Source organism: Urocitellus parryii, chromosome X, assembly GCF_045843805.1.
Source record: "Urocitellus parryii isolate mUroPar1 chromosome X, mUroPar1.hap1, whole genome shotgun sequence".
NCBI lineage: Eukaryota > Metazoa > Chordata > Mammalia > Rodentia > Sciuridae > Urocitellus > Urocitellus parryii.
In genome coordinates, this window is record NC_135547.1 from 68,886,665 (window position 1) to 68,903,213 (window position 16,549).

Below are 16,549 nucleotides of genomic sequence, written 5' to 3' on the forward strand. Positions count from 1 at the left end.
ACAAGGTGCTCTTAGTTATCATGATGAAAATCAAAGAGGAAAAAATGGACACAATGTTCTGACTTGTGTAGATCTCTGGCATTAACTAATTAATCATGGTGTTTCTAGAAGCCAAATAGATAGGAAACCCATCAAATTTTTAGTTGATTTATACAATCAAAATATTGCAGGGCAAATGTACCAAAGGTTGGCCTAGATCATAACAGCAGAGAATCACAGCCCCTCAACCTCTTCCCAGATTTGAGTCAATTAACAGATCCAGAATTCCTTGAATGAAGGGGTAGCCAGGTCCCCTTAAGGAAGGACCCTGGTTCAGCACCAAAATTATTTACTATAATCTATCATTTTTCTCCCAAAGGGACTTAAGGCCTTTTACCAGGGTAACTATGCATTGGGGAAAAGGTAATGATCAGAAATTCTGAGAACTACTAGATAAAGATACAATGTTCTAAACTGACATTGATTTTGGGAGACACAAAACCTTGTCACAGCCCTCCAGTAAAAGTAGGGGCTTATAGAGGTCAGGTGAGCAATGGAATTCTGGCCAATGTCTGACTTACAGAGGGTCCAGTGGGCCCCCAAACTCATCATGTAGTTATTTCCCTAATCCTGTAATGTATAATCAGGCTAGATATACTTAGCACTTGACAAAACTCCCACATTGGTTATCTAACCTGTAGAGTGAAGGCTATTATGGCAATAAAGGCTAAATGAAAGCCTCTGGAGATGTCTATCCCTGAGAAAATAGTGAATGTACAGCAATACCATATCCCTGGAGGAATTGCAGAGATTAGTGCCACCATCAAGACTTGATGAATGCAGGGGTGGTGATTCCCATAACATCCTCATTTAACTCTCTTATTTGGCCTGTCCAGGAACTAAGGTGTGGGTCACACTTCCAGGTAGAGCCAAGACCTGCTGAGGTGCTTGCTGAAAGTAGAGGAAATATAGAACCCATGTGCCTAGAGGAGAAAGAAATATGGTACAAGTTGATAAGCTACCAATTAGGCTATTTTCCCACAGCCTCACTTTTGTTTATCTTGAAGAAGTTTTTTCTCACAATAAATACCTTTGATGTTCTTGCCTATAAAATAAAGCATGCGGGCCCTTACTCTTTGTTAGAGGTCAAAGCCATCAGGCCTGATCTGCCCACTGAGTCCTGCTATTCACTTATAATTGATTGTCTTTATTTCTTTTATTTCTTATAACCTTTAATTTACTTAATCTAACTCATTTGCCGTGTGGGACACAGTGAAATTTTTTTTTTAATAAGGCTATTGTTTCATTTATGCCACTTCCTTTTGGATTGTATGGCAGGTAGAAAATTCATAATATGCCTGGGCTTTGAGCCCACTGTGGGATATATTACGGTCTTTGAAATGAGTTCCCAGGTAACTCCTGGAGAATACTTACATCAAGTCTTTAATTGTATCCCTAGAACTCAATGCATTTTTGGCCCCTTTTGATAATGGTAGGGGGGAAATATAGTCTAATTGCCATTGCTGAAGAGGGATGTCACCTCATTTGATATGCCCCTCAGTTGCATCAAGTCATTGTGGGTAGCACTGAGAGCAGGCCTGACAGTCAATAGCATCAAACATCTTTATGGGAGTTCCCAGCATGTCAAAGCTGTCCACATATTCTTTAGACCTGCATTCTTTAATCTACAATGTGGCCAAGTGGCAATTTCTTTTGCTGGTGCTTCCTCAAGCAATTTTATTTTTGCTAGTTGGTCAACCCCATCATTGTTTGGAAAACGGAGAGGGCAATGGGCAATCACATTATAGATTATGACAACTTTGGTTTGTACACAATGCCAAATGTCTTCCCATACCTGTTTTTACCATAGAGGCCTATTATTAATCATACGCTATTGTTGTTGCCATTTGAGAAGCCACGCTCTGAATTCATCAGTACAAATAAATTATAGCCCAATTCAGTGAGCAACAACTATCCATACCACACAAAATTAAGTCCATTGAGTGTTGTATCCTTGTCCTTTGTCAATTCACAGTCTTAGTCACTAGATGATAGGCTACAGCTCTCCACTCTGAGGGCATTCTTTTTACTGGTTCATCAGTGTGCTAACCTGATTATGTTGTTGGAGGTTGCCTCTCTCTTAAAGTGAAGGGAGGAAAAGATGTGTGTTTTGCTACATATGTAATGGTCCCAGGAACTGTTGACATATTAAGCTTATAGTTGAAGTGTTGTTTATTCCTCACTGTTGAAAATGTTTATCCATTATATAGTGCTTGCTATCAGAGCCATCCTTGATCATAGGACTTATTTGTTGTATCCACTGATGGCATAGGTAGTCACTTCTTTCACTGGTGCATCTCTGGTGAGATTTTCTTAGGCAATAAGGGCAGCATAAGTAGCATACAGTTGTCTTTCCAACAAGTTGTAATGGTCCACTTTCCCCTTCCATTACTGCAACCCAAATCCAATGGGGGTCTTATGTTCAAACCTATCTGGAGTGCTTTGGACGATAAGCTTAGCAGGTTTCAATAAGTCTAGTGCCCCATGTTCTTGAGTTGTTTTACTGTTCATTTGTTTAGATTAAATGCCTCAGTATTCTGTTCAGTCCAGCCCCATACTGTACCCTTCTTACAAAAATTAGATAGGGGTTATAATATTACTGAGCCAGATGAAGAAAGAAAGCCCTCCAATAACTCAGTAACCCCCTAAATTCTTATATTTATTTTCTGTACTAGGAAATGGAAATACCTCAACTTATCTATAATAGCCTAAAGAATAAACTTTTTCTTACATAACCAGATTGTACTCAAGAATTTCACTGGTAAGTCAGGTCTCTAAAATTTTTCAGCACTCAAAACCCATCATCTCCTTGCAAATGAATCAAAATATTGTGTGCAGTCTCAGTAAGTGCTGAAAAAGATTCAGATGTGAGAATAATGTCAACGATATAATGAGACATTTTTGTTAGTGAAGTTTGCCAACAGTTTTCTAAATCTTACACTATCATATCATGTCATAGGGTGGTACTACCTTGAGGTAACACCATATACATCTATTGTTGGTCTTGCCATGTGAAGGAAAATTGTTCATGTCTCTCAGGGGCCATATTTATCCTAAAGAATGCATTAGCAAGATCTAATACACCATGATATATTTCCAATTTCATGCTGAGTTTGTCTAAAGTGGTGGTTATGTTGGGAATGTCTGCATAAAATAGAGAGATTAATTCCCTGTAATCAACTGTCATGCACTGAGTTCCATTTAGTTTCTTACCAGCCACTCTGGGGAGGGAGTTTATATTGTTTGGTGGCAACAATTCTGCAGGTGCAGGAAAAGCAACAGGATGGTGCTTAGAATGTTCTCTTAATATTTTGTCCATATTGGCTTTACAGTTCACAAGTGTCATTTTCATACCTCACACTACTTCTGTGAAATGGCTTAAACCTGCACCCCAAGTTGAGTAAGAAAATAGAAATAATTATAATTTTCAATACTTATTATGCACTGGACACATCTATATGATTTCGTGTAATCATAATAATAACCTAATGATGTTGGTGCTGCTCTGGGAATGTTTCAATCAATCAATTGTATTAACTCATAAAATCTCTAAAAGAACTCCATCAGGCTTTCTCTATTTGTCTCTATGGTTAAGGCCTTTCAGACCCATATGCCCTCATTTATCCCTTACTCTATTGCCTTGGAACTAATCCTTTCCTGTGGCTTAATTCTGTTTTTCTATTTGTAGTATGGTGCATGTCACACAAATGGTCACCCCATGAATTTATTTGTCACATTTTTTTAGCTAGTCTTCCTTGCCCTCATGGAGTTCACAATGTTAATTTTGTTTTATGACTTTGTGTGGACAATAATTGGTCCTATGATATAGAATATTACACAATAATAGAAACATTTGCTTTTGTTTATGCTGTTTTATGTTTGTTTTTTCTGCCTAAAGTACACTCACATCCCAACTTTTTGTCACATCCCAATCTTCTGTCCCATATGATTAATGTCTTTTCTTCATTGTGCACCTAATTCAAATGTCCCCTTACCTAGGATGCTCTCTGACCTTCCACTTTACAACTCAAGGAGCTACTTTTTTCCTTCTTAAAAATCTGTGGAATATTTCAGATGAATAGGCCTAAAAAGAAATTTAACAACTATGTACCCACAACTCCATCAAATAAAACTTCTATATATGTTGTTGAGATTTTTGTTATCAGATTAATCAGTTTCAAATTATCATGATCTGTCTATATATGTATGTATATACACATAAAACAATTGCTATGTTGAAAGGATCCAAATCTTCCTCTTAATTAATTATTTTTACTAATGGTTGCATCAACATATTCCTTACACACTTGCAATATGTGAGCATTCCTGATCCTCAGCAGAGTATGAAATTGTACATTAAATAAAAGTAATTCTATCTTTATAAATCTCTTTCATTTGGGAGTTCATAACCCACTTGAATCTAATATATGAAATATGATATGTCAAGAGCTTTGTAATGTTTTGAACAACCAATTAAAAAAATAAAGGCAAAAAAAGAAAATAATATTTAAGCTCTTTGAGACAGAGACCTTCTTTTAATCATTTTCTATCCCAAAGTTAAAGTATGATGTTTGGGAAACGTAAAACAAATATAATACTTACTTTTATTTTTCTCCCTAGTTTCCAATACAGTGCTAGGTACAAAGTGACTCAGTAAACATTTATTTCTCAATGCAGTAATTCAAATATTCAAGGATAATGTTGTAGATTTGATGACTCCTCCCAAGTTAAGTTCTTTGTCCAATGATTCCTTAAAGACAGATATATAGAGATGCAAAATTCCAGGTCATGCCATCTAGTATATTCTTCTACCAATGTCTCACCATCTTGTGACAATTAAAATATTTTTTCCACATTGTTGTTCACAATTCTGCTTAAAATCTTTTATTTTCTGTTTTTTATCATGTATCACATTGTGTTTCTGCTCACATTCTTCTTCTTGACCTTATTAGGACATTCTCAGAATCTTCTGCATTCAGCTTATCTTCAAAATATGATCCCTTAAATTGGTCACCTCAGTGCATTGTAACCCAGTGTAAGAGAAACAGGCAAACAGTTGACCCAGATTCCCAGGTACCCTACCACCTGGTAGACATAAATGATTCTAAGAACTCCTTCGTATTGACAAAGAGTACTACCGTATAGATGGTTCCAAGCCAGATTGTAAACCAGTTATCCCACTTGTTTTATTCCGTGCATTTTTTACATAATGGAGACATGTAGTATTCTAGAAAGTCAATTCCCATTTAGTAATTTTTATATTTATAAAATTATCCCCCACATAAAAGACAGGGGAAGGAAAGATGTTCAGAAGTGACAGCAGTACAAGTTTTCAGAAACATATTGAGTACCAAATAAAAGTAGGGTGACAGTAGTTCTGGGTGAAATATATATGAAGTTTTTATTGAAAATGAAATATACAATATGATTTTGATTACATAATAAGACAAAACTTATGAGGGAAGTGCTTTCTTCAGTTGGGTATATCCCTTAGATAGTTGAGGGACAAGCTAAGCAATAGCTCTATGTTATAAAGGACTTACTTTTTGTTTCTAAAATTTGAGGTTGGAGTTTGCTAGAATGCTTTCTTTTTCCTTTTATTTTCTTTTCTCTTCTTTTTTTTTTTACTGTAGTATTTTTAGCCAAGGGATATCAAGAACGGAAAAGAAAGAATACTATAGGAATTATGGTGCAACATCTCAAGTGGAAGGATTATTTAGAAGGGCTGGGAATTTGTTGAGTACTGGCTTGCTCTACACTGACTTTCATCATTTGTTTATCCTGGGTCATCTGCCCATCTTTTGATCAATGTGTTTTTTATAATTAAGCTGTAGGAAAACTTCCTATTTTCCTTTTTCAGAAAACTGAAAAATTGCTATTCTTAAAGTATGGGTTAAAAGGCGAAACCGTGCTAAAAGTCTTTTTTCATCTGAGCTTACCCTTTCGCAAGGGCAAATAGTTTTCTTTTGCCAAAAGGGAATGATTGTGTCCCTTCAGAATGGTATTATATTCATAGGGGGTAATTAATACTAGTAAGTTTTGATGTCATCCAGCAATTTATGGACATTTTTGACCAATAGTCAGAAGAGGAAGAATAACACAGTGAACATTTATTTGAGACAGTCGAGGAGTTCCATGTCCACTGACCTGGAGTCTTGTGTTGGCCACTTAGTGGCAGAGTCAATCTGCAATATTCTTGTAGTTGCTGTTGTCACTGCCATATTGGTTACAGGCACATTTTTATGCAACCAGAAGCAAAAGACATGATAATTTACTTTAATAACTCTCCTCAGCTATCTGCCAAGAGATTAGATCAGAGATATATGGAGCAGGTGGGAGGATCCCTGATATAACTATATTTTTCTGTGGGGAGTGGAGGGATTACATAAACAAAGTCTGGCCTGACTAGTAGTGGAACATACCAGGGTAATATTAGCACACCTTATGAGAACTGGTCCATCTCTGTAGTAAACTCCTATTTGATATGAAAATATATTGCTGTCAGAAGATCTATGGGAGTTAATGAGTGTTTGCGGAACTGCCAGGTACAGGGCATAGACAAAGCACTTCATCAAGCCATGTAAAATGGATTCCTGGGAGTGGTTCTATAAGAGGTTCCAAGTCTGCTGATAAGTATAATTACACAGGAGTTGTAATAATAAGTCATCAATCTGCTGCACAGCTATATTTCTAAGGAGAATACTGGAGGTTTTAGAATTTTTATCTTGAGAGTTACGTGTTACCAGAGTGCCTTATTACTCCTATAGTCTAGAAATACATAGTAAAAAGACTAGAGAATGTGATAAAGAAAAGTTCATCTTGTTGAGTGCAAGATTGTAACAAAATCAGAGAAATGCAGGTAACTGGAGACACTTCTTGGAGTTGTGCAAAAATCCCTTATAAAGTTGATTAGTTAGATTTAGATTTTCTTAACTTTAAAAGTTCCCTCTCAATCTCTCAGGTAAGTAAATGAGTCACAGAGTCAATGCCAATTCATTCTTCCCTTCCCCTTTGCATCCTCTTGAGTTAAAGAGAGTTAACAGCAGAGTGTAATGACCTAGAGCGTAATAGAACTTTTCCCAACCTGGAGCACTGTTGCTATTTTTTGTTGCCTAAGCATCCTATCATGAAATCTTATGGAAAGGAATTATGATAATTTTGTCATGAAATACAGAAGTCCTGTGTTGGGGTGGGGATGCAAGGGATTTGAAACTATCTGAAGAAGTCAATATGATCTTTGGGGATTCATGCAGTCATATTGAAGTTTTTAATTATTTATCTGTCCTGAGAACATGTTATGAGGCAAATGCAATACAAGCATGTCCTCTGACAAAGGGGAATCCACTTTCTGAATGTATCATGAAATGAACTTTTATGAAAACACTAGATAGTATAGATATGTGCATTACTGAAGAGTTTTTTGGCATCCTTCAGTCTCTTTCTCCCAGTGATGAGAATGACATTGGGTTCTGTTCCTGGGGAACTCACTACATAATGTTTAGTTAGCCAAAACTAGCCCTTGTAAAAGATGTTGAACATTAGGGAATATTCAGAAGATCTACTGGGTAGGTGGCCACATGAGGATAAAATTCCTGCTATCTCTAGAGCCATGAGTACACAGCAATTATAGGAAAAGAGGAAGGAACCAGACTTGGAGCCTCATCACCAACTTCCAGTGATAGCTTGTTCCATTTAACCCATGAAATCTTCCTACATCAGTGGCAAATCTATTTCAAATCATTTCCAGAAACCATTTAATGGGTAAATTCTAAAGAAAGGAGGAGCAATTTTACTGGTGAGTTGCCTAGTGTTATCACATTACATACTTCAACCTACTTGTTATGAGTCAAGTAGAAAACAATTCTAGTATTGTTAATAATGGAGATAGGAAAGAGCTTGCATTTACATCCTGGCTTTGAGCATTCTTAAACCAAGAAGCTCTGGGTATTTTTGGAAATTTCTTTAGTAGACAGCACCTGTACCTATCCTGTCTCTCAATGTTTTTCTTGCCACTAATGTTCTTGAGTCACAAGTTAAAATTTGGTTTTGATAGCCCTTGAGTTCTAAACTCGACCACAGAAAAAAATGGATAGTTGTGGCAGAAGCCCAGACCTCCAATTCTATGAGCAAGTCATATTTTCTAGGTGCAAAGCTAGACAAAAAGGAGAAAAAAAGCCAAACTTCTGGGTTTTTTTTTCAGGGCCATCATTATTCATATAAGCATGTGTGTGTGTGTGTGTGTGTGTGTGTGTGTGTGTGTGTGTACATATTGTATGGCTTGACAATGTAAATAGTGGAAACAGCATTGGGCCAGTAGTCAAGAGACATGAATGTAAGCTCCTTCCCTTATCTTAGTGTCAGTTTTATTTATCTAATTGGGAGTAGGAAGGAAAAAGGGTCTTCCAGGTTCTGATTTATGTGGAATGTTGCTTGTTCCTCTTTTTTTTTCTTGATGATATGAGAGTGAAAGACAAGAGGATGACTACCTCTAAAATCAGTGAGTATTTCCCATGCCCCAACAAATCCAGGGAGGAACTCCTTATTTAGTCTGGTGTGGTTGCATGGCCAAGGGTGAATATAGGAGGCACTGCCTAATTAGATATGATATGACTTCATACTGGCTTCAAAAGGGGAATGACATAGCATCAATATTATAGTTTATATATGAGCTGTCCCCCCCAAAACTCATGTGTGAGACAAAGCAAGAAGGTTGAAAACTGAAATGATTGGTATGACAGTCTTAACCCAATAAGTGAACTAATTCCCTGATAGTGGCTGGTATCTGTAGGCAGGTAGGGTGTGGCTGGAGGAGGTGGGTCATTGGGGCCATGCGTAGAGTATTTTGTCCCTGAATGATGGAGTATTTCTCCTCTTCCCCTCTCTCTCTCTCTCTCTCTCTCTCTCTCTCTCTCTCTCTCTCTCTCTCTCTCTCTCTCTCTTCTCCTTCCTGATGCTATTTGTACAACTGCTTTCCTCTGCCACTCATTTCTGCCATGATGTTTTCCCTCACCTTAGGTTTTGAGGAATGGAGTCAGACTTCTATGGACTAAGAACTCTGAATCTATGATCTCCAAAATAATATTTTCCTCATTTATATTATTCTTTTCAGGTATTTTTGGTCACCACAGGGGAAAAGCTGACTAAAACAGAAGTTGGTACCAAGAAGTAGAGCCATTGATGTGACTAACCTGACCATGCAGTTTTAAAGTTTTGGAGCTTTTTGGAATTTATAAGATGAATTTTGAAATGTTTAACAATGCAAGCTGGTAAAGCTTTAGAGTGTTGTAAGTGGACCCCAAAAGGAAATTCTGGTGGAAGTTCAGAAGACCAGAATGCTCATAGGATTGCATACAGTAAAGATGGGGTTTATGATATTTCAGAGGAGGAGGACTCTATTGGAAAGTGGACTAGAATTCATTTGTTTTATGTTCTGGGTAAGAATTTATCTCCATTTTTCCATGTCCTGAGACTTTCTGTGAGGCTGAATTTAAAGATGATAGACTAAATAATTTGTCAGAAGAAATTTCTAGGCAGCATAGCATTCAGGCAGTGGCATGCATGTGTATTAATGGAAACTTGTAGCCAAGTTTATTTTGAAAATCAGAAGCAGAATACAAAGAAGAAATATTTGAAAAATTGCAGTTTGGCCAGAAAACTGAGCAGAACTGGGGCTAAGGAAGATGTGATTTTAAAAGACATTATGCACACTAAAGATTTACTAAAGACTTTGCCAAGAAACAGTAAAAAAAGATGGCATGAGGGCTTCTCAAGAATATGTATGACCACACCCATCTCAGGCTCAAGAATGTTGAAGTAAAATATCCTTAGAAAAGACCTTGGGAGCACCCTACTTGCACAGGGGTACCTAGGAACTTCTTTCACCATTCTCAGCCAACCACGCACTCAGAGACTACTGCAGCCAGAGTCCTTGGAGGCTTGGCTACTGCTCAAGATAGTGACAGATCTTGGCAGCAACCATACATGCTGGATTTTCAAGATTAGGGGGTCATGGAGGCTTCCACCAAGATTTCAAAGGAAGACCTAAGAGGCTGGCAAATTGCAGTAGGTTTGGATTGCCTGTGGGAATCCCCTGATAGAGTGATGCATGGAGATGTGAGGAGGAAATTGAAGCTGTAGTGGACACCCCAAAGATTAATCGACACAAGTCCAGTGACATGTCTGCCAAGAAAAGCTGCAATCTGGAGGGGGCATCAGAAAAAGAAAAGTATCTCCCTCATTGCTTTCAAGTGAGACACTTTGTTGCTATGGACCCAATACATTTGCCTGGGATTTCAAGTAATGGTATTCTTAATATCCACATTAGTAAATGGCCATGGAATCTGTTTGCATGTTTTCTGGTCTTGGAAGAGAATATATTTGATAAGCTTGTTGTATTTGTAGAGTGTATCCTAAATACACTCATCCAATGAAAAACCCCTGAAGGTTTTGGCTGCTTTAATTATTAAGAAAATATACCCTGGGCTGGGGATATAGGTCAGTTGGTACAGTGCTTGCCTTGCATGCACAAGGCCCTGGGTTCAACCCCCAGCACCATACAAAAAAAGATACCCATGTAAACATCTATTAAACCCATGTTGGAGGTTAATCAATGAGGTCTGAATAAAATGTAACCCAGGTTTTGATTGGAGAATCTTAAGGTCTTTAAAGAGAGATTAGAATTTGGTCCTTAAGTAACCTTCACTAAAGAATAATAGGAAACATTGGTGAGGTGCACATGTGGAATTACTGAGGCTGCTTCTATGAGGCTAGCCACACCTGGGTAAGTTAATATACACTTAACGACAGAAGATATAGAAGTGGAAGTAATTGTGTGTATCAGGTCTGGTAGCCTAGCTTGGTGCAGCTGTGCCCCACAAAAGTGTGAGAGATAAATATTTTTTGAACTTTCTCTTTTTTACTTCTTCTATGAAAATTTAGTAACATTGTAACGATGACATAGCTATGAAAAGAATTATTGATGTTTAGGAGGAAAAGGGAGTGATGTGAAAAACAGTAGCAAAGGAACAATCCTGCTAGTGAGTTACATGGGTAGAGTGCTGTAGTGGAGCACAAAGTTATAGTCGGGAGGTGGGCTGTGGCACTCAAGGGTGGGATCCAGTGGCAGGAGAGAAGATACTTCCATCTGATCTTCTTGTCCAAGCTCAGGGGCTGAATGGTATTTCAAAATATCCAGCTCAGTCTCCATCAGAAGGGAATCTTTGTTCTTGCTGAGAGGTCTCAGGCTGGTCAAAGAGAAAGAGAAACATGAGTAGTTTGGGACAAAAGAGTACATCTTGTACCAGTGGATGACAAATATGAAGGAAATCCAAAGCATATTTTGAAAAGATCATGTTTCTTCTCTGTATGATTAAGTTTCTTCATATGTTGAGTGGATATGAGGGAATATGGTTGGATTAGTTGACTTTAAAGCTCTTCCTGGCTCTAAAATTCTATGACTGGTAGTCCAGCTCCTATATAGTTCAACTAGTTCAAACTTGGCTTTAATTGGATGCTTGCTTTTGGAGAAGTCATTATCTCTGGTTCACCTTTTCCTTGTCTTTATAATTACAGGCTTGCACTTAATGGTTTCAAAGAATGCATTCATCTCTGGAAGTTTAAGAAACCATGTGCTCTGATTCTCCTGCATGAGCATTAAAATTTCAGGGGAGTCTTGTACAATGGCCTTGTCAATTTCCATCTAATAGAGATGATAGATCTATTGCTAGCTACCATAGTTTGAGCATTCACTATGTATTATGTACATATATTGAGTGTAGTCTCACTTATTTCTCATACAAGGTAAGTACAATTAGTAATCCCATTTAATAGACTAGGAAACCAAATCCCAGAAGCTAGAATTCAAACTAAGATCTGCCTGGTTCCAAGGATTGTGAATTGAAGATGACTATTTACATTTATTTTGTCTTCCAAATATAAATGTTCCTATTAATGACAAAGAGGTCAAAGTAGGCACTTCAGGGAAACATAACTAGGATTGAATCTTCTCAAAGAACCTAAAAGGGTCGATCAAGTAACTGAAACCAACTTAATGTTCAGGACTTCTGAAATTGAGAGAAACTTCCTCGTGTTAAGAATTAGGGACTCCCCTCCATGACCTAATGGGCACCAAGAGAGCTGGGAATAGAGATTGTCTTCTTGACAGGCCTTTCTAGCACAGGATAACTAATGTTACAAACTTATATTTCCTGTCTTTTGTCTCACTGCACAGTCTCTTCTCCTTTAAATATATGCTTACCTTCAGAGATTTTGAAGATAGAACTTTTGACATAATGTTTCTTTTATCTTCTTTCAAAGCTGGCTTTGTAAAAACCTATTTGCCTACTAATTTTACTCCAGATATTTCTGGAGCAGCGAGCTACATAGCCTATGAGAAAGATCAGTAAAATAGAGGGAAGGGGATGGAGGAGGGAGGAAGAAAGGAAAAAGGGAAGTACTGGGGATTGAATTTAAACAACTTATATTCTATGCTTTTATAATTATGTCACAATGAATCCCAATATTATGTATAACTAAAAAGAACTAATAAACATAATCACTCTTGCTCTTCTTTGGGAAATGGATTGGTAGAAAGCTTAATTTTAGTTAGGAGGTTACATTTATGGTATAGCCCAAAGAAGATGGTTACACAGACTGGGGTGTTTTCAGTGGGAGTAGCAAGAAATGGGCATGTTTAATGAACATTGAAAATGTTTGACCCTGGCAAAATGATTAGACATGGCTTGTGTCTTGTGTCATATCCTAAGTCAAACCAATGTGTACCTTTATGTGCCAATGTGTGTCTGTGAGCTAGACTCTGACAAAGAATCCCTTCTACTAATAGAGTAATAGAGACCAGGAAAATATACAATATGGTCCCATATTTCAAGATAACTCATATACTAATTATAGAAATAGGACCTCTTCCAGTTTGTAAAAATATTGAAGAAAATTTACAGATAAGTAGAAAAGGCTAGAATGGAAGATGAGTATTACAACATAGACTTTAGGTTCTTTAAGTACAGGAACTTTATCCTTTTTCCCTATTTCCGGTTTGTGGCACATATTAAGAGAAAAATACATGGATTTCATGTGAGATATACAGAAGCCTCTTCTTTTGAATGCCCTTAATCCCAAACTGTATCATTGTTTAATCTAGTTTCTGAGATGAGTTCAATTTTAATCAGTTTTAAAGGTGAGGATTTTGGCAATGATGTTCAGGATTTCTGTGGCTTATGGGCAATACCTGGAAAGGTGTCTTTCTCACTACTCAATATGCCATATTCTTAATGACTGTGAGAGGGAAAATTATCTCCTAGGCAATGTATCTTTCACTAATGTGTGTTTAAATCAGAGGTGTTCATCTGTTCTTGAAACTGTATCCCCAAGTAGTGTACTTACAGTAAGGCTGCGATGCCATGTGGCCAGGCATGGGTTTCCAGGCACTTCTGGCTTTTGGTTTTATCCCAATTAAGAACAGTTGCATAGTCTCCTGTATCCTTGAGAGAAAAAGGATAAAAGTATTAGTATACTCTCTGGCACATTGAATCAGGTATCTAAAAGGCTATAATAATTCAGACTACTCTTCTTATTTTTACTAGTATATGACCATCCCTAACTTAAATAGATATATATGAACATATCTACCCAGGTAAAGATTATTTCTTAGCTTTCTATTTACCTAAATGTGGTTCTGTTATTATATTCTGGACAACCAATTATAAGAAGTGATGCATGTAACTTCAGTGTCATTTTCTAAAACAAAATTGCTAGTCCTTCACTTCCATTCTTCCTATTTTTTTCAGACTTTTATGCAGATATACTGGTGAGCCAATTTAAACCATGTTGATAAGAACAAACTCCTAGTCTCTAGGAGATTGTGAAAAATTAATATAGAAGGAAACAGGGTTCCTGTACAAACTCCAAAACCTGAGTACTTTTCAACTGTGAAGTAACCCATATTGGTGAAATGTAGTATGATAAAGAAATATCTCTCCTTTTGACCCCCCATATTTGGGGACATTTTAATTATGGTAGCTTAGCTTAAATATTGACAGAGCTTCTCAGTCAGCAAATAGTCAATATGGAGTCTTTTTAAAATTTTATCAGTAGTTTCTATTTTTTAAATATTTTTTCAAGAGCATGAAGAGAGAGCCTACAGAATGAAAGAAAAATCTTTGCCAACTGTACTTCAGATACAGCATTAATTTCCAAGATATATAATGAATTCAAAACTTAACATAAAAAACAATCAATAAATTGGCAAAGGAACTAAACAGACACTTCACAGAAGAAGAAATATGAATGCTCAACGAACATATTTAAAAAGTTCAACATCTCTAGCACTTAAAGAAATGCAAATTAAAACTATATCAAGATTCAACATAGAGTCTGAAGAGTAGCTGTGTTTCTATTCTTGGCTTTGTCACATTGATTTGTGACTCTGAGAAAGTTTATGAAATTCTTTGGGCCTAAGATTTCATTTATTTTGAATTCCTCAGTAGATTATTAAATAAAGATGAAATAATCTATGTGGAGGTGTTATACAAATGCCCTAATCATGCTAAAATACTCTGCCTGGATCAGAGTTAGACTATTGATTTAGGATTAAGATTATTGACCTCAGCTTCATAAATCCATTCTGACAGTTGTTTGAAGATCACCTAGTCTTAAATCCAATTTATGGCTACAAAGAAATAAGCAATGGGGTATGTGAAGTGCCCAGGTCAGGGCACAAGATGCCCAAAACATCTCTGGTATGGGGGTTGTAGCCAGACAAGAGGGGGCTTCAGTGTAGTAGAATGCTTGGGCCAGCACCTTTAAACCAAACCTAGACCCATACCATTTCCATGCCTCCATGCCTCCATGCCATACCAATATTATTTCTTGCTTGTAACAGATTTTAGACTGCTGATTTTAAAATAAAGTATCTTCTTCCTTTGATTCACTAGCCAACAGACCAACAGTTATATCTCAAATCACTGTCCAGAGCTTCTCACAAGTCTTTGCCACAGACTCACTGTTAAACCCATATTGTCTCATGGTGTGCACACCATCTAACCCAATGAAAATTAAAGCATTGATATCCACTGATGTTCATAGGTCTTTAACACAGACAAACACAGACACACATACTGTAAGAAGAAAAAGAAAAGAAAAAAGAAAAAACACAGAATTTCTTATTTCCCAGGAAGAATGCTTAAACAATTAGGCATTTTAAAAAGTGGGTCTCTTTTCCTCTTTCCATTTTCCTCTCATGCTAGCTCCACAGTCTCTTTTCTAATCAAATAGTGGTTTTCCCTGACAGTAAACTCAGCATTGCAGAAGATATTCAAAGGAATCCTAAAAATAGAAGAAGCTCAAAAAACTAACGCAGAGATCAAGGGAAAATAAATCTTATTAGAAGAGTATACCAGCCAATGAGAATTAGGAACAAATAAACATAAGAAATACTACAAAATTATAGAAAATAATTCATACTTTTCTATAATAACACAATTTAAATGGGCATAATTATACAAGTAAAGATATACATTGATAAATTGTGTGAAAAGCAAGAACTAATTGTGTTTTCTGCAAGGAACTCATTTTATTTATGAACAAACCTATAATGTGAAAATGAAAGAAGAAAAAATTAAATTCCATGCAAACAGAACCTGAAAGCAAGAGTGGTTATTCCCAGGCCTGATGAAGTAGACTTCATGCCAAAATTAATAAGAGACAAAGATGGTTCAACACATTAGAAAAGACAAGACCCCCCCCAAATCATTGTAAATATTTTTAATCTAAATGACAATGTGCCCAATTTCATAAAACATACATTGCTTCACATAAAGGGACAGATGAGCACTGATACAATAATAGTGGCTGATTTCAAAAACACCATTCTCATTTCTATTTAGATAGAAAATCAACAAAGATATTACAGAGCTTAACTATTCCTTATTTCAAATGGACAGACATCTACAGAATATTTTATTAAACAAAAATGCAATACACTGTCTTTTCAGCTGTTAATGGGGCTTTCATTGGTGGGCCACAAAGCAAATCTCAGAAAATAAAAAAAGGAAGAAAAAAAGAAGTAATTATTTGTAAATTATTGGATCATAATGTGATGAGATTATAATTCAAAAGAAAGAAAAATTACAGATAACAAACATGAAGATTGAATATTGCACTGCTGAATTATGGAAGAAATTGAGAGAGAAATTTAAAAATTTTAGAATCAAAAAAGAATAGAAAGAAAACATACAGAATTTATGGGATATAAGGAAAGAATTTTTAAAAGGAAAGTTTGTAGTTATAAGTTCCTAAATAATCAGAAAAATCAGAAAAATTTTAATTAACCTAATGCTGCATCTCAAAGTATTAGAAAAACAAGAGGAAACCAATCTCAAAACTAGAAGGAGGAAAGAAATAATAAATTCAAGAATAAAATTAATGAAATAGAGAATAAAAGAAAAATACAAAGGATTAATGAAACAAAGATTGGGCTCTTTGAAAAACCTTAGCT

General features: G+C 36.4%; 1 protein-coding gene across 1 annotated transcript in view; it reads right to left on the minus strand.

Annotated features, from left to right (window-relative positions):
- Positions 1 to 5,107: 5,107 nt before the first annotated feature.
- LOC113199412 (vascular endothelial growth factor receptor kdr-like) overlaps positions 5,108 to 16,549 on the minus strand; it is a 308,409-nt gene continuing 296,967 nt past the window's right edge. The window contains exons 30-31 of the mRNA XM_077793590.1: positions 13,438 to 13,535; positions 5,108 to 11,282 (exon numbers count right to left, since the gene is read on the minus strand). Of these exons, the coding sequence (XP_077649716.1) occupies positions 11,081 to 11,282; positions 13,438 to 13,535 (300 nt within the window). The 3' untranslated portion in view covers positions 5,108 to 11,080. The remainder of the gene's footprint in view (positions 11,283 to 13,437; positions 13,536 to 16,549) is intronic.